Source organism: Bos javanicus, chromosome 7, assembly GCF_032452875.1.
Source record: "Bos javanicus breed banteng chromosome 7, ARS-OSU_banteng_1.0, whole genome shotgun sequence".
Classification (NCBI taxonomy): Eukaryota; Metazoa; Chordata; class Mammalia; order Artiodactyla; family Bovidae; genus Bos; species Bos javanicus.
In genome coordinates this window covers 42,751,128-42,772,270 of record NC_083874.1, presented here as the reverse complement: position 1 = coordinate 42,772,270, position 21,143 = coordinate 42,751,128, and the positions used below count along the sequence as shown (strand labels likewise).

Below are 21,143 nucleotides of genomic sequence, written 5' to 3'. Positions count from 1 at the left end.
TGTGACAGACACCCAGGACTGAGATGGGGGTCCCGCTCAGCCCGTATCCTCATACTCAGAGGGATTTGCCCACGGGCATCACCCTCCCAAGTCTTGGCTCCTCCTCTGGAAGATAGGGCAGGAGAGGCAGGCCAGAAGGATGGATGAGATAGTCCATGACCTTGCTGGTCCTCCGAATGACACCTTCAGTCCCGGCCCACCAGGAGCTTGGTCTTCCCTTCCTAGACTGTCCCAACCCCAACCTGCCAGGAGGACAAGATCCAGGACTCTGTGTGACCAGGGTTGGGGGGAACATGCCTGGAAAGACAGCTGTGCTCCAGGTGCTTCTAACAACAGCATCACTGAGATAGAGTTCACACATCACCCAGGAAACTGCAATTAGTGCTTTTAGCACAGAGTTGTCAATGCTTAGCTCTAATTCCAGAACATTCCATCTCCCAAAGAGAAGCCCTGGCCTCATCAGCAGCACTCCCACCCCCTCTCGCAGCCCCTGACAACCCAATTTCTCTGTCTGTGGATCTACCTGTTCCGGACATTTCCCATGAGTGGAATCACACCCTGTGTGTCCTTCTATGTCCGCTTCTCTCACTGAGCATCATGTTCTCAAAGTCCATCCATGTGGTAGTGAGTGTCAGGGCATCTCTTCTTTTCATGACCAAGTGATGCTCCCTGTGTGAAGGGACCATATTCTGTCGATCATCTATAGATGGATTTGAGGTTGTTTCCACATTTTGGCTGTTGTGAATTGTGCTGCTGTGGACATTCATGTACAAGTTTATGTGTGAACACAAGTCTCCATTTCTCTCATGCAGGTACCCAGGAGTGGAGCTGCTGGGTCATATGGTGATTCTGTGGTTGGCTTCTTTTTTAAAAATTAAATGATTAATTTATTTGCCTACCTAGGGTCTTAGTTGTGGCAGGCAGGCTTCTCTAGTGGTGGCACACAGGCCTTGTTGCCCTGCAGCATGTGAGGTCTTAGTTCCCTAAGCAGGGATCAAACCCATATCCCCTGCATTGGAAGGCAGATTCTCAACCACTGGACCACCAACAAAGTCCCTGGTTGGCTTTTTGAGGGCCTTATTCCACAGCAGCTGCCCCATCTTACAGTCTCACCAGCTGTGCACAAGGGCTCCAGTGTCCCCACCTCTTCACTGGCAGCTGTTATGGGCCATGGTTTTGACTGCAGCCATCCCAGCAGGGTACAGTGGTGTGTTGCTGTGCTTTTCTGGAAGACGTCAAGCCTATGGACAAGTTACGAGAGCAGCACAATGAACGCCCTGTTTTGGGAGTTCTCAATTCTTTCATATTATTTATTTCCATCAGCTGGAGGATGGGTATATACACTGCAGCAAAATCACACTATGCAGCCATGAAAAAAGAGTAACGCCCTGAACACACAACAACGTGGATGACTTTCAGAACAAGAAGCAGTTGGACACAGCAGAGGTCTGTCTGTGGGACAGTCTGGAAAACCAACCCACCCACCGTGAGAACTGTCCAAAGGGTGTCATCCTTGAGGGCAGTGATGGGGGGTGTGAGAGGATTTCAGGGGTTGGGTCTTCTCTGGAACACCCTGTGTTCTGGAAAATTAATTGAACTGTATTTTTGATGTGTGCAGTGTTCCATGCTTTACCAGGAAAAATATACACCTGTGGTCTGTTTATGTACATGGCTGTTCAAGAGGCAGCCTCCGACATTTGGCTGCTTCACCCTTAAGTCTATTGGTTCAATTGTTTTGCTTTTTTTTTTTTTTTCCTTTTGGTCAGGCTGCACAGCTTGTGAGATTTTAGTTCCCTGACCAGGGATTGAACCTGGGCCCTCTGCAGTGAAAGAGCCAAGTCCTAACCACTGGACCACCAGGGAATTCCCAAATGAGCCTTGAATCCTGAGGTCCTCCACAGAAGCCAGGCTGCAACGTCATCCCTCATCTATGCTCCAGTGTCCCCTCTTGTCACTGTGACATCCTCCAGCACCTTTTTTTCTCATCCTAAATCCAGGTGGGGCACATGCAGGGCCCTCCCTTCCCCTTTGTCTCTGTGACTGAATGAATAAAGATCCACAAAGACGCGTCTACATTCTAACCCCCGGAACCTGTGGATTTGACCTTATTTGGAAAGAGTCTTGGCAGCTGCCATTAAATTAAGGTCTTCAGACAAGGAGATCGTCCTCAGGGGCCCTAAATGCAGCTGCAAGTATCCTTATGAGAGACACAGACTCAGAGCAGAGGCCAGTGACAAAAAAGGCAGAGGCTGGAGGGAGGCGGCCACCAGCTCAGGATGCCTGGGGCCCCAGAAGCTGGAAGAAGCAGGAAGGACCTTCCCCGGGCACCTCCGAACAAGTCACGGCTTTGCCCACACCCTCATTTCATCCCAGTGATGCTAGTTCTGAATGTCTTGTCTTCAGAAATATGAGAAAAGACATATCTGTTGTTTGAAATACCAAGTTTGTGGTCATTTGTTACAGTGGCCCAGAGAATGTGATGCCATACCCTTCCATCTAGAGAGTTGCCCTTGCCTTTCTCAACACGTCTTCATTTTTTAATTAATTGTTTATTGAAGTGTAGTTGATTTACAATATTGTGTTAGTTTCTACTGTACAGCAAAGTGAATTGGTTATATGTATACACACATCCACTCTTTTTTACATTCTTTTCCCATATAGGTCATTACAGAGTATTGAGTAGAGTTCCCTGAGCTATGCAGTAGGTCCTTATTAGTTATCTATTTTAGTTATTCATTATTTATTTTAAAACTATTTTTACCTTTTTGGCCATGCTGTGCAGCATGTGGATCTTATTCCCCTATTGGGGATCGAACACATGCCTCCTGCAGTGGAAACTTGAAACGTTAACCTCTAAACCTCCAGAGAAGTCCCATTAGTTATCCCCCTTTTTTTTTTTCTTTTTTAACTCTGCTGGCTCTTTGTTGCTGGAAGTGGAGCTACTCTGTGGTGGCGTGCGGGCTTCTCATCATGGTAGCTTCTCTTGTTGCAGAGCACAGGCTACAGAGCAGAGGCTCAATAGCCCAAAGTGGCAGATGGGCTTAGTTGCTCAAGGGATCTTCCCCAACCAGGAATCAAATCCATGTCCCCTACACTGGCAGGAAGATTTCTGGGACCACCAGGGACCTCTCAGTTATCTATTTTATATATAGCAGTGTGTATATGTCAATTCTAATCTCCCAAGTTATCCCTCTCCTTCCTTTCAACACTTCTGAAGTCTCATAGAGAGTGCCACAGCCTAAACTCATCTGAGCATCTCTTTGTTTGATCTGGGTGAGATGTTTTGGCATCTCTTTAGTATGTTCGCTGGCATACATGAACAGCTTCTGAAATGTAGTCTTGCCTAAGCCACAACATCTGGACACCACGTCCCTCTCTTAAGGGCATCTGTCTCCACCTGTCTCATGGGTTATTCATATTTTCTTGATTCAGTTTTACAAGGAAACGTGATATCCCCATCAGGAGTGGAAAACCAGAGCCACACACTGACTCACTGACAGCTGAAGAAGAAATACAAAGAGAAGAGACCACGTGACAAGGTCTCAGAGCAGCAGGACCCCAGCCTGCGAGCCATGATATGATGACACACAGGTGGCACCAAGAGAGACCACCCCACTCAGAACCTGAGTGCAACTGAGAGGCAGAAACTGAGAGAAGAGCTGGCTTGTGAGGAGACACTGCTTTAGGGCATGTGATGTCCCAGTGAACAGAAGAGAAAACTGAGGCAAAAGAATTCAGAAGTCTTGGCTTCCAGCCCAGGCTCCTTGTACTGCCAGCCTGTGGGGATGTAAGCGGCTGTCTTTAGGTCTCAGGGAGTGGGGGGGTCCAGCTGACTCAGCATACCCCGCTCAAGACCAGGAAGGCAACCCCAGGTGTGAGTCACTTCTGAGGTCACGGCCCCCCAGGGCATATTGGGGTGGAATGGGTGGGTTCCAGAGGACGCTGCCATCTGTTGAAAACATTCCCAGCCGGTGGCATCACGTCGCACAGGCCCGCGTGGGCAGCTGCGTCTGGAATGTGCTGTTGAGAGCTCCCAGACCTGGGAGTAAGGCCCCTTTAAAGTTCAGGTTCAGCCTCCACTCTCGACACTGACACTGGGGAGACTGAGGTCTGAGCATCTGGGGATAGGTGTCGGCTTGAGCTGAGGCCCCAAGGCCAGCTGTAGTGTGACCCCTGAACACCCTTCCAGGTTTGTCTCTCTCTCCCACTGATTCACAGATCACAGCCTTGTCATGGCGAAGGGGCTTGCACAACTCAGTGAAGCTGTGAGCCGTGCTGTGCCGTGCCACTCAAGATGGATGGGTCAGGATGGAGACTTCTGACAAAATGCAGTCCACTGGAGGAGGAAATGGCAGCTCACTTCAGTATTCTTGAGAACCCCATCAACAAAAAAGGCAAAAAGATGTGATACCAGAAGATGAGTCCCAACACCCCAGGTTGGAAGGTGTCCAATATGCTACTGGGGAAGAGGGGAGGGCAATTACTAAGCTCCAGAAAGAATGAAGCAGCTGGGCCAAACTGGAAATGATGCTTAACTGTGGATGTGTATGGTGATGAAAGTAAAGTCCAATGCTGTAAGGAACAATATTGCACAGGAACCTGGAATGTTAGTTCCCTGAATCAAGGTAAATTGGAAGTGGTCAAGCCAGAGATGGCAAGAGTGAACATCGATGTTTCAGCAATCAGTGAACTAAAATGGACGGGAATGGGTGCATTTAACTTGGATGACCATTAATCTACGACTGTGGGCAAGAATCCCTTAGAAGAAATGGATTAGCCCTCATAGTCAACAAAATAGTTCGAAATGCAGTACTTGGGTGCAATCTCAAAAATGACAGAATGATTTCAGTTTGTTTCCAAGGCAAACCATTCAACATCATGGTAACCCAAGTCTATGACCCAACTACTTATGCCACAGAGAACTATACAAAAAAGGTCTTAATGGTCTGGATAGCCACGATGGTGTGGTCACTTACCTAGAGCCAGACATCCTGGAGTGTGAAGTCAAGTGGACCTTAGGAAGCATTACTATGAACCAGCTAGTGGAGGTGATGGAATTCAGCTAAGCTATTTAAAATCCTAAAAGATGATGCCGTTAAAGTGCTGCACTCAATACATCAGCACATTTGGAAAACTCAGCAGTGGCCACAGGACTGGAAAAGGTCAGTTTTCATTCTAATCCCAAAGAAGAGCAATGCCGAAGAATGTTCAAAGTGCTGTACAATTGCACACATTTCACATGCTAGTAAGGTAATGCTTAAAATCCTTCAAGCTAGGCTTCAGCAGTATGTGAACCAAGAACTTCCAGATATACAAGTTGCTGTACAAGCTAGGTTTAGAAAAGGCAGAGAAACCAGAAATCAAATCGTCAACATTCATGGCTCATAGAGAAAGCAAGGAAATTCCAGAAAAACATCTACTTCTGCTTCATTGACTACACTAAAGCCTTTGACTGTGTGTGTGCTTAGTCGCTCAATCGTGTCCAACTCTTGTGACTCCATAGACTATAGCCTGCCAGGCTCCTCTGTCTGTGGGATTCTCCAAGCAAGAATACTGGAGTGAGTTGCCATTTCCTTCTCCAGGGGAATCTTTCCGACCCAGGGATCGAACTGGGTCTCCTGCATTGCAGGCAGACTCTTTACTGAGCTACAAGGGAAGCTTTGTGTGGATTACGAAAACTGTGGAAAATTCTTAAAGAGACAGGAATACCAGACCATCTTACTTGTCTCCTGAGAAACCTATAGGTGGATCAAGAAGCAACAGTTAGAACCAGACATGGAACAACGGACTGGGAAAGTAGTATGTCAAGGCTACATATTGTCACCCTACTTATTTAACTTCTATGTAGAGTACATCATGCAAAATGCCAGGCTGGATGAATCACAAGCTGGAATCAAGATTGTCAGGAGAAATATAAATAACCTCAGATATGCAGATGATACCCCTCTAATGGCAGAAAGCGAAGAGGAACTAAAGAGCCTCTTGATGAGGGTGAAAGAGCAGAGTGAAAAAGCTGGCTTAAAATTCAACATTAAAAAAACTAAGATCATGACATCTGGTCGCATCTCTTCATGACAAATAGGGGAAAAAGTAGAAGCAGTGACACATTTTCTTTTCTTGGGCTCCCAAATCACTGTGGACAGTGACTGCAGCCATGAAATTAAAAGACACTTGCTCCTTGGAAGGAAAGCTATGACAAGCCTAGATTATTAAAAAAGCAGAGAAATCACTTTGCCAACAAAGGTCTGTCTAGTCAAACCTTTGGTTTTTCCAGTAGTCACGTATGGATGCGAGAGTGGGACCATAAAGAAGGCTGAGTGCTGAAGAACTGATGCTTTTGCACTGTGGTGCTGAAGGAGACACCACTGAGTCTCTTGGACTGCAAGGAGATCAAACCAGTCAATTCCAAAGGGAATCAACCCTGAGTATTTATTGGAAGCACTGATGCTGAAGCTGAAGCTCCGACACCTCAGACGCCTGATGCAAAGAGGTGACATTGGAAAAGACCCTGATGCTGGGAAAGATTGGAGACAGGAGGGAGTGACAGAGAATGAGTTGGTTAGATAGCATCACAGGGGAGGCTGGTGTGATGCAGTCCATGTCAGAAAGAGTGGGACACAACACAGCAACTGAACAACCACCTCTCTCCCAAACACTGCTCCAATTCCAACAGTTTATCCACAACTGTTCTCACCTCAAGGCTTTTGCATTAGATAGGATTGCAGCTTGAAGGGAAGTTACACCACTTATTCCTATTATCATCCTTCACATACCAGCTGATCCCAGAACAGACACTCCCTCCCCTGACCTCAGTTTCTCCACCCGAATGATAAGGTGGGGCATACCTTTCAGGTCTGATTCTAAAGCTCTGGCTTGCTCACCCCTGAGTGGGATCTGTCTGGAGACTAGGGCGGAGACGTTTCAGGCTCCAGGGAGTATTTTATTCCAATTATCATTGCTCTCCCCACCCCACTCCACTTCCGGCCTTGGAAACTAGTGGGTAAACAGAGGCCAGAAAGAGTGTATAAGGGTAAAGTTTAGGAAACACCTTGATGCAGCTCACCCTTGGCTTTGGGACTTGGAGTCAGATGGGCCTGGGCCTTCATTCCAGTGTCTCTGATATTCGTGATGTGTCTTTGGGCAATAGTAATAGTTACCTCCCCAAAGCTATCATTGGATCAATGAAGATGGACAGGAATTTGTAAATTGCGGAATGCTGTCCTAATTATTTGGCATGCGTGAGTGCTCAGTCATGCCTGACTCTTTGCGACTCCGTGGACTGTAAGGCCCCCAGACTCCTCTGTCCATGAAATTTTCCAGGTAAGAATACTGGAGTGGGTGGCCATTTCCTCCTCCAGGGGAACGTCCCCACCCGGGGATGGAACCCGTGTCTCCTGTGTCTCCTGCATTGGCAGGTGGAGTCTTTACCACTGAGCCACCTAAGAAGCCCAATTATTCGGGGACTATTCCTTAAACCAGGGGTCCCCAACCCCCTGGGCCACTACTCGTGCCCTTTGTGGTCTGTTGGGAACCCAGCTACACAGAAGGAGGTCAGTGGTGAGGAAAACCCAACCCATCTTCCTCCTCCCCCGCCCCAATGGAAAAAATGTCTTCGAAACCGGTCCCTGGTGCCAAAAACGTTGGAAACCACCGCTTTAAACAGAAATAAACAAAACTCAGGTTCCGGGTCCTCTCAAAGATGGCTTAGAGTGTTGCCCAAGCAACGGATCTGTCCCGCCCCTCCTGGACAGGGAACAGCCAATCAGCGGGCACTACCGGCTCATTGCCCGCCCGCCCCCCCCCCCCCCTTCAGGGCCCGCTGCCTCCTGGGAGTTGTGGTTCTCCTGGTGCCTTCCCGGTTCGTGGTCTCTTCGCGGCCGCCGTAGGCAGCGGAACTACGAGTCCCGGCGGGCGTAGGCGGCGCAGGCGCGTTGCCGTGGCGCGGTGGTCCCGCGTGCAGGCGGCATGTCGGCGCTGCGCTGTGGCCGCCGGGCTGCGGGGCTTCGGAGGGCCCTGTGGCCGAAGGGCCACCCCTGCTTCCTTGCCGAAGAAGGTAACGCAGGGGAGGCCCGGGGATGACGCCGGGACCGCTGCTCTGCCCCCTCACCCGCCGCCGTGACCTTTGGCTTCTCGACCCCAGGGATCCAGCTAACTTGCTTTGGCGATTCTGCCGAACCGAGTGACTGTATCCCGCTTTCAGTGGCCCCTTGGGCCACTCTACGGACCGGGGTCGTCGGTGCACTTTGACCTTTGATTCCTGGGTTCTTTTGGAGTCCCATGACCCACTATTTACGAATTAGAGTTTTTAACCTTTGAATTGTCTGTGCCTTAGTTCGCGGAACCATTTATCTTCGAACTCAGGCCCCAGTTTCCTTTTTCCCTTACCCTGTGGTGTTTCCTTTGAGACGGGTGACCACTGACAGTTGTACGGTCTTCAGGGTTCCTTTGCCCCGGATCCTGCGATTCCTGACCCTGCGACGGCCCTCCCCGCCCCAGCCCTGACATCCACCCGCCTCAGCCTCCCTGGTCTCTCCCGCAGGGACCCTTGGTGGCGTCTGGGGCCGGAAGAGGAGCTTGTCTGCCAGCGCTTGTGAGCAGGACCGCCGGAAGGGCTGCGGCCACGCGGAACTGCTGGAGGGTGAGCCTGATCCCAGGGCACTGATCCTGATGCTCCTTTCTCACTGTCACCCCGCCGACCACACTCCTGGGAGCCACCTCCTTCGTTCCTCCAAGGTTCCTTGGTTCCACCCCATTGAGAAGAGTTGTCAGTCTGCAAGATAGGGTAACTCACTGGGTCCTGCTCTCTAGTGGTCCACGGGCCCCCTTTTTGCCACTGTGAAGTGAATGCTGTGTGCAGTGAGCTCTCATAGTTCCCTTGTCTTCCCAAACCCACCAGGGGCTCCCACTTTCCAGATGAGAGAATGAAGTGAAAGTTGCTCAGTTGGGTTGGACTCTTTGAGACCCCATGGACTATGCAGTCCATGGAATTCTCCAGGCCAGAATACTGGAGTGGGTAGCCTTTCCCTTCTCCAGGGCATCATCGAACCCAGGTCTCCCACATTGCAGGCAGATTCTTTACCAGCTGAGCCACAACGGAAGCCCAAGAATACTGGAGTGGGTAAACTGTCTCTTCTCTGAGGAATCTTCCTGACCCAGGAATCAAACCGGGGTCTCCTGCATTACAGGCAGATTCTTTACCAACTGAACTCTCAAGGAAGTCCTAACAGATGAGAGACTTGAAGCCTAAATTGTGGCTGGAGAGACTGGCCTGCTGTGTGCAGAGCTGGGTTTTGCCCTGTGACATGCCAGACTTCAGTGGTCCTGGCTCAACTTCCTGGACTTGGCACCTGATAGGGTCTGCTGGTGGTCTTTGTCACTGGGGATGGACAGCCAGGTCCTGGCATCTCCAGAGTGAGCTGGGGGCCTCACTGTCCCCTCCCTCTCAGGTGTCCAATGCCTCCTGCTTCCCTCCTGCCCCGCATCCAGTGAGTGGCCAGCAGCCAGGAGTGGGATGGGGGAACCTTTAAAAAGAAAAGCCTGATTTCAGAAAATCCCAAACGTGCAGAAGTGAAGCCACAGGTCCTACCAGCTTTAAGAGCAACCTTCTTTGATTTCTCACCCACCTCATTATTTTAAGGCAAAGCCCAGGGTCTGAAAATGTGATCACTTCATGTCACTCCCTAGTCTCGACCCTCCAGCTGTATCCTTTCTGGCAGAATTCCGTCTCCACCCCCATTGAGGGCCTCAGAGCCCTGTGGCCTCTGCCAGTGTCCTTGGCTTCTGCCAGCGGGATCAATGCACCTACTTGTCCCCGGTCACCCCCCAGGGGGTTCAGATGTGGCCACCTCGTGCCCTTTGTGGCACTTTGCCACTGACCATCTGCACGTTCAGCAAGTGTCTGCTGACTTTCCATCCACTGAGGCGGGGGCTGTGCCTTTCTTGTTGCTGTGTTTCTGCTCCAGACCGGCCCTCCTGTGTCTGGGCTGATGTTACAGTGAGAGAGGCACGGGCAGGAGACAAGTACCATTGGTCCTCACATCTGCGGATTCTGTGTTTGCAGAATCTCCTACCAGCTGAACTTTACCTGAAACCCCAGTCAGTGCACACCTTCTCAGCTGAGGTGGAGCTGGGTGACACTCTGTCAGTAGGCGTCCTTTTCAGGGTATATCTAGTGCCCTGTGTTTGCATTTTGTGCTGTGTGTTGGTGGTTTAGCAGTTTAAAATGGCCCTGGGCATGGTGCTGCAGGACCATCTTGAGCCCCTCAGCTCCAGGGGTCTGTAATGTGCCTTTTGGAGAAAATTTGTCGGATTGGCAAAGTCTGTTCAGGAGTGAGTTCCAGTATTGGCCATTGTATATGTATATATCACGAATATGTGTACGAAATAAGGTGTATCAGATGGGAAAACTCACAACAGGGTGATGCATGGATCTGCTAGTGGGAGTGTGGGCTTGGGCATTCAGGAACCCTGTGTTCCCTGGGTGAGGTCGATTCTTGTTCACCAACTCAGTGGCCCCAAACCCCATAGAGTCATGAGAGCTGGCTGTGAAGCAGCACAGGGCAGGGGTGGGCTGTGGCTGTGAATGCTTGTGCATGTGCATTACAGCTGGAGTGGCGACAGGGAAGGGAGGCAGGGATTCAAGAAGGCAGGGGCTGTGGGTAGATTTTGAAGGCAGAGCCCCAAGGAGGCGCTGACTGGCTGGACCTGGAGGGAGAGAGCCCTGGGAAGGACAGAGCTGCTGGGGCGGGAGGATGTCGAGGAGCAGGTGGTGGGCAACTCCAGGAGCTCCTTCGGGGCTGGGTTTGAGCAGCCCAGGCAGACCTGTGCGTTTGGTGGTGAGCAGACACACACCCAGGACTGATCCCCACTCCTGACAGCGGGGTCCCCTGACATCTCTCTCCCCACAGTGCTCGAGGCACGGGTGCGGCAACTGCAGGCTGAGGGCACGGCAGAGGAGGTGATGGTGAAGAGGGTGGCCATGGCTCAGGCCCCGGAGGCTGGTGGCATCTGGCCCCCCAGGCAGGCCCCAGTGGGGGCTGAAGGGGCTGCCCCTGTGCTCAGCAGCCACTGGGTACAGAAGCTGGACAAGGATCAGCAGCTGGTAGAGAAGCGCTTGCAGCAGCTGGAGGGGAAGCTGCCGAAGATCGTGGAGAAGTCGACCTGGGAGAAGCGTCTGCGCATGGAGCCGCGGCTGCTGAGCAGGAAGCTGGCGGGCCAGCTGCAGCAGTGGGAGCGCAAGAGGCCACAGAGCCCCTGGGAGGAGCAGCTGGCCCGGCTGCTGCAGGAGGCCCCGAAGAAGCTGAGCCGGGAGGCAGATGAGGGCTCCGAATCCCGGCTGGAGGGCCAGCGCCAGAAGCTCCTGGCCTTCCTGGAGTGCTGCCTGCTCACAGGCCACCTGCCCCTGGCCCACCACGTGCTGGTTGCACAGCACAGCCGGGCCCCACAGCAGCAGCTGCTCACACTCCCCATGTACAACACCGTCATGCTTGGCTGGGCTCGCCAGGTGAGGGGCTGGGGTCGGAGGCGGGAGCCAACCCGGGGCACCTAGATCCCAACTCTGGTCTCTCAGCCCCAGGAGTCAGGCCTTCAGTTTTTATTATTCTGACAGCTTTTTTTTTTTTTTTTTAGATTTTTTTTTAATTTATTGGAGTATAGTTGATTTACAGTGTTGTGTTAGGTAGCACAGCAAATCAGTTATATCTACTCTTTTTGTTGTTGTTTAGTCACTAAGTCCTATCCGATTCTTTGTGACCTCGTGGACTGTAGCCCATTGACTCCTCTGTGCATGGGATTTTCCAGGCAAGAATACTAAAGTGGGTTGTCATTTCTTTCTTCATTGATTTATTTTTTAATTGGAGGGAAATTGCTTTACAATGCTGTCTTGGTTTCTTTTGTACAACAACACAAATCAGCTATAATTATACAAATACCCCTCGCTTGTGAACCTCCCCCTCCCTCCACCCCTCTCAGTCATCACAGAGCGCACAGTTCGGCTGCTTGCATCACATAGCAACTTATTGCCAGTGTCTGTTTCACACACGATCGTGTATATATGTCACTGCTGCTTTCTCCCTTCGTCCAGCCCTTACCTTCCCCCAACCCCGTGTCCGCAAGTCTGTTCTCTGTATCTGCGTCTTCATTCGTTCCCCACAGTTAGGTTCATGAGCACCATTTTTCTAGATTCCATATGTATGCATTAATATCGATATTTGTTTTTCACTTTCTGACTCACTTCACTCTGTATAACAGGCTCTAGGTTCATTCACCTCATTTGGACTTACATTTCAAAATTTGTTCTTTTTTTAAGACTGAGTCAAATTCCATTATATATATGTACTACATCTTGGGTGCTTCCCAGGTGGCACTAGTGGTAAAGAACCCGCCTGCCAGTGCAGGAGACATAAGAGACGTGGGTTCGATCACTGGGTCAGGAAGATTCCCTGGAGGAGGAAATGGCAACCCACTCCAGTATTCTTTGCTCCCATGGCGGGCTACAGTCTGTGGGGTCTCAAAGTGTCTGACACAACTGAAGTGACTTAGAATGCAGCGAACATTGAGTTACATGTGTCTTTTAGAATTGTGGCTCTCTTGGGGTATATGCCCCGTAGTGGGATTGTTGGGTTATATGGTAGTTTATTCCTAGTTTTTTAAGGAATCTCCATACCATTCTCCACAGTGGCTGTATCAATTTTCATTTTCACCAACAGGTTGAGAGGGTTCCCTTTTCTCCACATTCTTGCCAGCATTTATTATTTGTAGAGAGTTTTTGATGATGGCATTCTGACTGGTGTGAGGTGATACCTCCTTGTAGTTTTGATTTGCATTCTTTAATAGTGATGTTGAGCATCTTTTCTTAAGTGGCCATTTAACAATTCTTGAGACTTGTTAATTATAAGTCACACGTGGCCCTCGATGGAAAATGTGAAAATGACAAAACGGCCAGAAGACAGCATTCCTGTGTGGTTACTCAGCCAGGGCTCTGGTGCACGGGGCACTGTAGGCCCTTCTCAGGGCAGCCTCCTCGATGCTCCTGTCTGGGACGAGAACCTTATGGTGTAGCCATCCCCAGCTGTAAATTTCCCGCTGGGTGCAGCTTTAGCCACTTCCCTCAAGGGAAGTGCTCTTTTCACTTGTGACTTTTCTGACCTGTGACTGCTGAGGAGAGTTGCCTAAGCGCCCTTGTGGAGACAACTTCCCCAGCACCCTCCCTGTTGTGCGTCTGCACCCTCATCTGAGGAGCATCGGAGAAAGTCTTAGCGCGGTGAAGGAGGGAGGCGAGTGCGGGTGCAGCTCTGGGGAGGCAGGTTCTCAACAGGGCCTCAGCTGTGCTGACTCACCATAGAATGGGGCCCAGAGCAGCCTGGCAGCACTGGGAGGCACCAGGTCTCCACGGCAACAGTCACAGGGGGTTTCCTGCGTTGTCTTTGTGGGAGGCCTGCTCAGTTCCAGGCGTCAGTCTCCTTTCCTGCGGTGCCGGCCCTCTGGCATCTGCCTGCGGAGAGTTCTGTCAGGGCGGCAGGTTTCTGATTAGACGAGCTTCCTGGGGCCCCAGAACACCTGAACCATCTGGGAGGCTTCCAGCAGTAGATGCTAGTTTTCTGTTAGTCCCAGAGGCCTGACGTTCAAGGTCAGGGTGAGGCAGGCCCCCCTCCCCGCATCCCATCCTTCCTTCCTGCCTCTGCCGGCTCCTGGGCAGCGATGTCCCTCAGGCGTGTCTGTGTCCCCCTGACCTCTGCCTTGAGTGCCATACAGCGTCCAGCGTGTATACAGTACCTGTTCCAGACAAGGCCCTTTGCTCAGGCTCCAGGTGGATGTGTCAGGTGGCCCTCCTGTTTCTGCCACGAGCTCCCCTCGATCCACACCCTTCCCCCCTCCCCTCTGGGCCTTGGCTTTCCTATCTGCAGAACGGGGAGCCCTGCTGGGTTTTGGGAGCCTTGAAGGCTGTTGCCCAGGGCTTTGGCACTGGGGGTGGGGGGATGCTGTGCAAGGTCTGTGCTTGTTTTCCTGGTGGTGGTGACGGTCCTGTGAGTTTAGAAAGGCAGGAGAGATGGGCTGCTTCTAGATCAGTGTGTCTAATGGAGCTCTCTGTGACCTTGCCAATCTCCTTCAGCTGCACCAGCCTCCTGCTGCTGCCAAACTGGGTATGAAACTGAGCTCAGGTCAGCGTGCCCAGTGACCACCACACTGGGCAGCCCCCGGCCCATCTGTCCTGGGTGTAGACCCAGCTCTCAGACAGTGAGCAGGCCCCAGGGCAGGGCACAGGCAATGCCCATCTCTGTGGCACTTCTCCTAGATCCTCAGGGCCAAGGGGAAGGTGCTGGCTGAGTTGTCTGGGAAGCCTGTGGTGGGGTAACTGGGGGAAGGAGCAGGCGTGCCCCCCCACCCCCACCCCCTTACCCCCCTTGCAGGCTCTCACCCGGCTTGGTCCCCCCAGGGCTCCTTCAAAGAGCTGATGTACGTGTTCTTCATGCTGAAAGATGCCGGCCTGGCCCCGGACCTGCTGTCCTACGCAGCCGCCCTGCAGTGCATGGGGCGCCTGGACCAGGATGCTGGCACCATCCAAAGGTGGGCGGGGGGCGGTGGTGGAGCTGGGGTGGGACCCCAGGGGCTCCCCGCTGGTGCTAACAGCTGGGTGCGCGTGCTCTCAGGTGCCTGAAGCAGATGGAGCAGGACGGGCTGTCGCTGCAGGGGCTCTTCTCAGCCGTGCCCCTGAGCACGGAGGAGCGGGAGGAGCTCCTGCGTGCTGTGCGCAAGGCCAGACCTGCCTTCAGCCCCCAGCCGCCACCCCCGCCCCCACCCCAGGTCAACACCTCGCCACTGCTCCAGGAGATCTACGCCAAGGTGAGCTGGCCTGCATCTGGGAACCTGAAGGGGGCGGGTGGTCACTGGGCGCCTCGACCCCTCCCCTTGTCTCTCCTGGCAGCACTGGCCCCCCAACCCCATGCTGGTGGATGGGAGGCTGCCCTGTCCTGGGGGGCCCACACCCTGCCATATTTGGTTTCCACATGGAGGCGCACCCTAGGCACAGCATGGGGGTATTGCAGGGCCAGGGTACCCACCTGAAACTGCACAGCTAATGCTGCAGGCGGCACAGGGCGCATGAGGTAAAGCCACCTCCCAGGGTGGAGGAGAGCATAACACCCAGATCCCTGGGGCGACGCAAGGAGTTTTCTTTTTTTACTGGGACAGACTTCTCCTGACCTGCAGTTCACCTTTTAAAGTATAATCCAGTGGGTTGTTTTTAGTACATTGATCTCTACCTCCAGAACATTCCATAACCCTGAAAGGAAGCCCATCCCCATCAGTGGTCACCTCCTACCTTCTCCCCTGCCAACATGGAACCCACTCCCTGTGTGGATCGGCCTGTTCTGAACGTTTCCCATCTGTGGAATCACACCCCGTGTGTCCTGTGTCTGTTTCTCTCACTGAGCATCATGTTCTCAGCGTCAGGTGGTAGCGAGTGTCTGAGCTTCTTTTTTCACAGCTGAGGGATGCCCATGTGTGGAGGGACCACGTGGTGTTTATCCATCATCCCTTGGTGGACACTTGACCACCATAAACCAGGCTCCTGTGGCTGTCTGTGGACCAGTCTTTGTGTGGATGTATATTTTGGGTTTTCTATAGTGTACCTATCTTTAGAAGGGTCACACAGTTGCAAGTTGGAAGAGAAAACAGCAGCATTCGGGGCCTCGCACTGTCTCTAGCACCTCCCCCACCCCCACCCCAGGCCAGGGAGACGCTGCGCTACTCTGGTGGGTGGAGAGGTCAGCAGCGGGGCCTCACTGGCAGCCTGTTGCCCCAGCAGGACCCCTCTGTGTCCTACCCGAAGCTGCACTTGTCCCTGAAGGAGCTGCAGGGCCTCTTCCGACAGCAGCTTGGCGTGGAGATGGCCACCACTGTCACCGTGGAGTCCGTGGAGAAGGCCCCGCTCCTGACCGAGGAGGTCCTGCAGGCGGTAAGGGGCTGGCGGTGCTTCTGCCTGCTGAGCTGGGTGTCCGCTGGGCAGGGTTCATCCCAGCACCCGTCCCACTAGGTCCTCTCTCTGAGCCAGGACCTCTACCACCAGGCTGGGCCAGGTTGCCTGGGCACAGTAGTGACTCCTTGTGCAACCCTGCCCTGTCCCCTCCAATTGCCAGCGGAAGACCCTGGCGGCCTTGCGTGCCGAATGGGAGTCGGTGCTGTCCCTGGAGCTGCAGGAGACCAAGGAGAGTGAGGCCCGCGCTGCTGCAGAAGGCCGCCCATCCCTCTTCCCCTACCTGTGCCTGCTCAGTGAGAAGGAATTAGTGGGCTTGCTGCTGCAGGTGTGCACACCAGGAGGGGGCGGGGCCACTGCTGTAGGCTGCGGGGCTGTGGGAGGAGTGCTGCTTCGCGGGCCAGGGGGTGGGTCAGGTGGTCCCGATGGAGCATGGGGCTTACGGTGCTGTCCTCTGGGGCTGCCCCGCAGACCCTGCAGGCGCTGCCCTCACATGGCGAGTCGCTCTTCTTCCTGGCGCACGAGCTGGGCGTGCGTGTGTTGAAGAGGAAGCGGCTCAGGAACCAGGTAGAAGAGCTGGAGCAGCGCTACTTCGAGTACCTGCACCTGCTGGCCTCGGACACCCAGGTGAGGCCAGGGAGCCTGAACAGGGGGAGCCCGGGCGAGGAGCTCTGGGGAGCCCAGGCCGGGTGCCCCAGGCCTCAAGCAGAGGTCCCCTCCCCCTCCCCCTCCGTGCCTGGGGTGGCCAGATTGGCCCCCAGACTCCTCCTCAGTTTCCTCACCTAACCCTGCTCATTGCCAGGGGCTGAGCCGGGGTCTTCAGGTCTACACCTGGACTCTCAGGTCTCTGAACCACCCTCCCACCCGCAGGTAGCAGAGCCCTGCCTGCCTCGCCAGCACTGGGAAGCGCTGGGCGTGCCTGAGGCCCCCCCGGAGCAGCCCTGGCCTGTGTCTGTGCTAGTGCAGCTGGGCAAGCAGCTGGCAGAGGTGCTGGTGCGAGCCGTGCAGATGCCCAGCAGCCTGGCAGCGCCCCGGGGCCCCAGCACACTCATCCCTGTGCTCTACCACGTGTATTCTTTCCGCAGTTTCCGCCAGGTGCTTCTCTGATGGTGCTCCTCTGCGCTGGAAGGGGGAGGGGGCACCCTAGGGGCTGTGGGGCTCTGGGATCCTGCTGTGGCTCCAGACCCTGAGGACCTGGACTCAGGGTCCTGGCGTCTGAGGGGACCCTGGTGTCTTCCTCCGCTGCCTCACAGTGTACCCTGACCTCTTGGCCTGTCCTGCCTCCAGATCGGGATCCTGAAGCCACACCCAGCCTTCACGCAGCTGCAGGAGACAGCGGCGGAGCGCACGCTGATCTTCGAGTCCACGGAGGTGCCCATGCTGTGCCCGCCCCTCCCCTGGACGTCACCACACTCGGGCGCCTTCCTGCTGAGCCCCACCAAGATGATGCGGTCCTTGGAGGGCACCCAGCAGCACCAGCTCCTGTTGGAGCGCTGCCCACCCGCTGAGCTGCATGGCGCTCTGGATGCCCTCACTCAGCTGGGCAACTGTGCTTGGCGCGTCAATGGGCGCGTGCTTGACCTGGTGCTTGACCTCTTCAGGGACAAGGGCTGCCCCCGCCTGGGCGTGCCCGCCCCACCCACTGAGGCCCCCCGGCCCCCCGAGGGCCGCCAGACCCCCAAGGGCTGCCTGCTGCCCGAGGCCTCACCCGCTGACAAGGCGGAGATGCGGCGGGAGCTGGCACGGCGGCTGAAGGTGGCACGGGAGATGCAGAGCCTGCGCGCAGATGCACTCTACCGCCTTTCGCTGGCCCAGCATCTGCGGAACCACGTCTTCTGGCTGCCGCATAACATGGACTTCCGAGGCCGTACCTACCCCTGTTCACCACACTTCAACCACCTCGGCAGTGACCTGGCCCGCGCGCTGCTGGAGTTTGCCCAGGGCCGCCCACTTGGCCCCCATGGCCTCGACTGGCTCAAGATCCACCTGATCAACCTCACAGGGCTCAAGAAGCGCGAGTCACTACAGACGCGCCGCGACTACGCAGACGCGGTGATGGAGGACATCCTGGACTCAGCTGAACGACCTATGACGGTGGGCTCTGACCCCTCACCATCGGGCGTGCCCCGCCGCCCCCGCACCCACCTCAGAACCCTGCAGGCAACCCCCAGCCCTGCTGCTTTCCTGGCACTCTCCTGCTGGCCTTTTCTCTGTCTCGGGCTGTGGACAGCACTGTCACCTCTCATACCACTGTGGCCCTCTCTCCAGGCCGGTCCCCTCCCTGGTCCATTGCTCTGGTCCTCTCCATGCCTCCAGGGCCTCCTTATGTCTTCTACCACCTGGGCCCAACCAGCTGCTGCTTGTGCCCAGGAAGTACTCCCAGGCTGGCTCTGACCCCACTAGGTGGGGCCTGGAGACCGTGGGTCTGGCCTCACCCTGCCCACTGCCTCCCACAGGGCCGGAAGTGGTGGATGGAGGCAGATGAGCCCTGGCAAACCCTGGCCTGCTGCATGGAGATTGCCCAGGTGGTGCATTCCCCCGACCCTACCACCTACATCTCCCACTTTCCGGTTCACCAGGTGAGCTGGGGGACCCTGCTGTGGAGCATGCCCAGCCCTCATGGGCTCAGCCAAAGTTTCCTCAGGCTAAGGAGCTGAGGGATGGCATGGTGTCCACTCTGCACTGGCTGGTGTTCCCGGGTAGGGCTTCTCTGTGCCTCAGTTCCCTGTTGCAGAGGTTCCTGGCTGCCTGTCAGTGTGCGGGTCCAGGGCGGTCTTGCCTAAGCAGAGCTGGGGAAACAGGAGCCCCAGCCCCCCACCGCGGACATTGGCCCACCTCACCCAGTCCGTCACTGTCCACCCCCTGCCCAGGACGGCTCCTGTAACGGCCTCCAGCACTATGCCGCCCTGGGCCGGGACAGCACGGGGGCCACCTCTGTCAACCTGTCGCCCTCTGACCTGCCGCAGGACGTGTACAGTGAGGTAGCTGCACAGGTAGGCACCATGGCCCCCCCCACCCCCGTGTGCCCTGATCCCCCAAACCCACCAGGGTTTGGATGCTGGACCCCATGGCCACCAGCTGTCACCATACCAGGCCATGAGCAGGGTTCCCAGGAGGCAGAGGGGGTAACCCACAAGAGGAGAGGAAACTTCCACCTCTGGGTGGGTGGCCCCGCCCACTGCCTCTGCAGGTGGAGGTATTCCGCAGGCAGGATGCCAAGCAGGGAGTGCGGGTGGCCCAGGTGCTGGAGGGCTTCATTAGCCGCAAGGTGGTCAAGCAGACAGTGATGACCGTGGTGTACGGCGTCACCCGCTACGGCGGCCGCCTGCAGATCGAGAAGCGCCTCCGGGAGCTCGAGGACTTCCCCCAGGTGCGCATCCGGCAGTAGGTAGTCCTGACGGAGGGGCTTGGCTCTGCCACTTGCGGGGTCCCCAGAGCAAGCCCACCCCCTGCGTGCGGGGGGACTTCCTGCGAGGGACCCTGAACCCTATCCACCCTACTCTTCTCCAGGAGTTCGTGTGGGAGGCATCTCACTACCTTGTGCGCCAGGTGTTCAACAGCCTCCAGGAGATGTTCTCTGGCACCCGGTCCATCCAGGTGAGGCCTCATCCTCCCCCTGCCCCGGGCTGTGGCCCCAGACCCAGCCCTGCTGACCTGGTGCTCATCCCCGCAGCGCTGGCTGACTGAGAGTGCCCGGCTCATCTCACTCACGGGCTCGGCTGTGGAGTGGATCACGCCCCTGGGTGTGCCCATCATCCAGCCCTACCACCGAGACTCCAAGGTCATGGTACGTGCCGTCCCCCATGCCCACCCCCACTGAGCAGGGCAGGACTCACTTCTGTGTCCCCCATGCCCACCCTGCAGATAAAAGGCGGGCTCCAGAGCCTCACGTTCAGCAGCAGCGTGGACACCAACCAGTGAGTGTGGGCACGGGCAGACATGCAGGAGGCCACCCGGGTAGGGATGGGCGGGGCCCAGGCTGTGGCCAGGCTCTGAGTCCTGACTGTGTACCCTGCTCGCCCCCAGGAAGCCCAACACACTGAAGCAGAAGAACGGCTTCCCACCCAACTTCATCCACTCACTGGACTCCACACACATGATGCTCACCGCCCTGTACTGTTACAGGTGTGCTGGTCAGGGTCCTCGTGTGGGGGTGTAGGGGAGGGGCTCTGAGTATGAAGCTGGCCCTCTGAGGGTACCCCAACGTGCATGGACATTCTAGGTTTGGGCAAAGGTGTCTGGTTTATCCTGAGCTCCTCGGACCTGGTGGGAAGTATTGATGGTTGTTAGGAACAGCTGCTCACATGGTGGGGGGTGGTGTGTGTGGCTGTTCTGAGCCTGGTGTTCACTGGAGTTTTGTGTTACTGACCTCCCCTCCCCTTGGGTGGCTACCCTGGGATGGAGCCCTGTGGTGGACCAGGGCCCAGCATCAGCAGCCCCCTACAGGGAGCTGAGAATCAGGCAGCAGCTGGGGGTTGGTGGCAAAGAGGCATCTTCCTGAGAGAACTCGTCACCTACCCGCTGAGCGGGGCGTGCACACAGACAGCCGCTGGAGCGCGCAGGGGTGCAGGCAGGAGGAGGGTGGGCATCACTGAGTGGCGGGAAGGGGCTTGAGGTGAGAACTGGGTCAATGGTGGGGGTTGGGGGAGGTGTGGATTGTGAGGAGGGGACCTCGAGGTGCAGTGCCTCTATAGGAACCCCTCATTCTGGCTGCAGGAAGGGCCTGACCTTCGTCTCGGTGCATGACTGCTTCTGGACGCATGCGGCTGATGTCGGGGTCATGAACCAGGTGCGGCCCTGCGCCCACTAGCGGCTTCGCATCCCCAGCCTCCTCCCCACCCTGCCTAACCAGGGAGCCCACTCTCCACGCTGCTTGGGTCTGGTTTCTGGCTGCTGATGCCCTCTGCCCCTGCTTCCGGTCCCCAGGTCTGCCGGGAGCAATTCGTCCGACTGCATAGCCAGCCCATCCTCCATGACCTGTCCAGGTTCCTCATCAAGCGGTTCTGCTCTGATTCTAGGTAAGGGCCCCCCTCCCACCCGCACTGCTACTGTCCTCTCTCCAGGCTGCCCTGGCCTCACCCCCACCCTGTCTTTGCCTTCAGAACCTCCAAGAGCATGTGGGTCTCCAGACTAAAGGACACTCTGCTGTCTGTGCCTCCGACAGGTGGGA

At 55.3% G+C, this 21,143-nt stretch overlaps 1 protein-coding gene, 1 long non-coding RNA gene and 1 other non-coding gene across 4 annotated transcripts in view; 1 reads left to right on the top strand and 2 right to left on the bottom strand.

The window, feature by feature from the left end:
* Window positions 1-1,790: 1,790 nt before the first annotated feature.
* Window positions 1,791-1,863, bottom strand: TRNAE-UUC (transfer RNA glutamic acid (anticodon UUC)). The gene has a single exon. It is a non-coding gene; the product is annotated as a tRNA-Glu (tRNA).
* A 6,055-nt stretch (window positions 1,864-7,918) lies between these two features.
* Window positions 7,919-21,143, top strand: part of POLRMT (RNA polymerase mitochondrial) — a 15,239-nt gene continuing 2,014 nt past the window's right edge. The window contains exons 1-20 of one of the 2 annotated variants that reach the window (XM_061423258.1): window positions 7,919-8,053; window positions 8,540-8,638; window positions 10,908-11,503; window positions 14,435-14,565; window positions 14,649-14,841; window positions 15,806-15,955; window positions 16,137-16,301; window positions 16,445-16,600; window positions 16,844-17,068; window positions 17,261-18,067; window positions 18,430-18,552; window positions 18,844-18,966; window positions 19,164-19,343; window positions 19,484-19,570; window positions 19,647-19,760; window positions 19,838-19,890; window positions 20,000-20,098; window positions 20,690-20,762; window positions 20,900-20,991; window positions 21,076-21,137. In XM_061423258.1, the coding sequence (XP_061279242.1) occupies window positions 7,966-8,053; window positions 8,540-8,638; window positions 10,908-11,503; window positions 14,435-14,565; window positions 14,649-14,841; window positions 15,806-15,955; window positions 16,137-16,301; window positions 16,445-16,600; window positions 16,844-17,068; window positions 17,261-18,067; window positions 18,430-18,552; window positions 18,844-18,966; window positions 19,164-19,343; window positions 19,484-19,570; window positions 19,647-19,760; window positions 19,838-19,890; window positions 20,000-20,098; window positions 20,690-20,762; window positions 20,900-20,991; window positions 21,076-21,137 (3,616 nt within the window). In that variant the 5' untranslated portion in view covers window positions 7,919-7,965. Of the gene's footprint in view, window positions 8,054-8,539; window positions 8,639-10,907; window positions 11,504-14,434; window positions 14,566-14,648; window positions 14,842-15,802; window positions 15,956-16,136; window positions 16,302-16,444; window positions 16,601-16,843; window positions 17,069-17,260; window positions 18,068-18,429; window positions 18,553-18,843; window positions 18,967-19,163; window positions 19,344-19,483; window positions 19,571-19,646; window positions 19,761-19,837; window positions 19,891-19,999; window positions 20,099-20,689; window positions 20,763-20,899; window positions 20,992-21,075; window positions 21,138-21,143 lie in introns of both variants that reach the window. The other variant, XM_061423257.1, reaches the window with a different exon arrangement.
* Window positions 11,460-15,756, bottom strand: LOC133251172 (uncharacterized). The gene is made up of 4 exons (XR_009737534.1): window positions 15,060-15,756; window positions 14,417-14,652; window positions 13,338-13,773; window positions 11,460-13,034 (listed from the first exon to the last, which is right to left on the bottom strand). It is a non-coding gene; the product is annotated as an uncharacterized LOC133251172 (long non-coding RNA).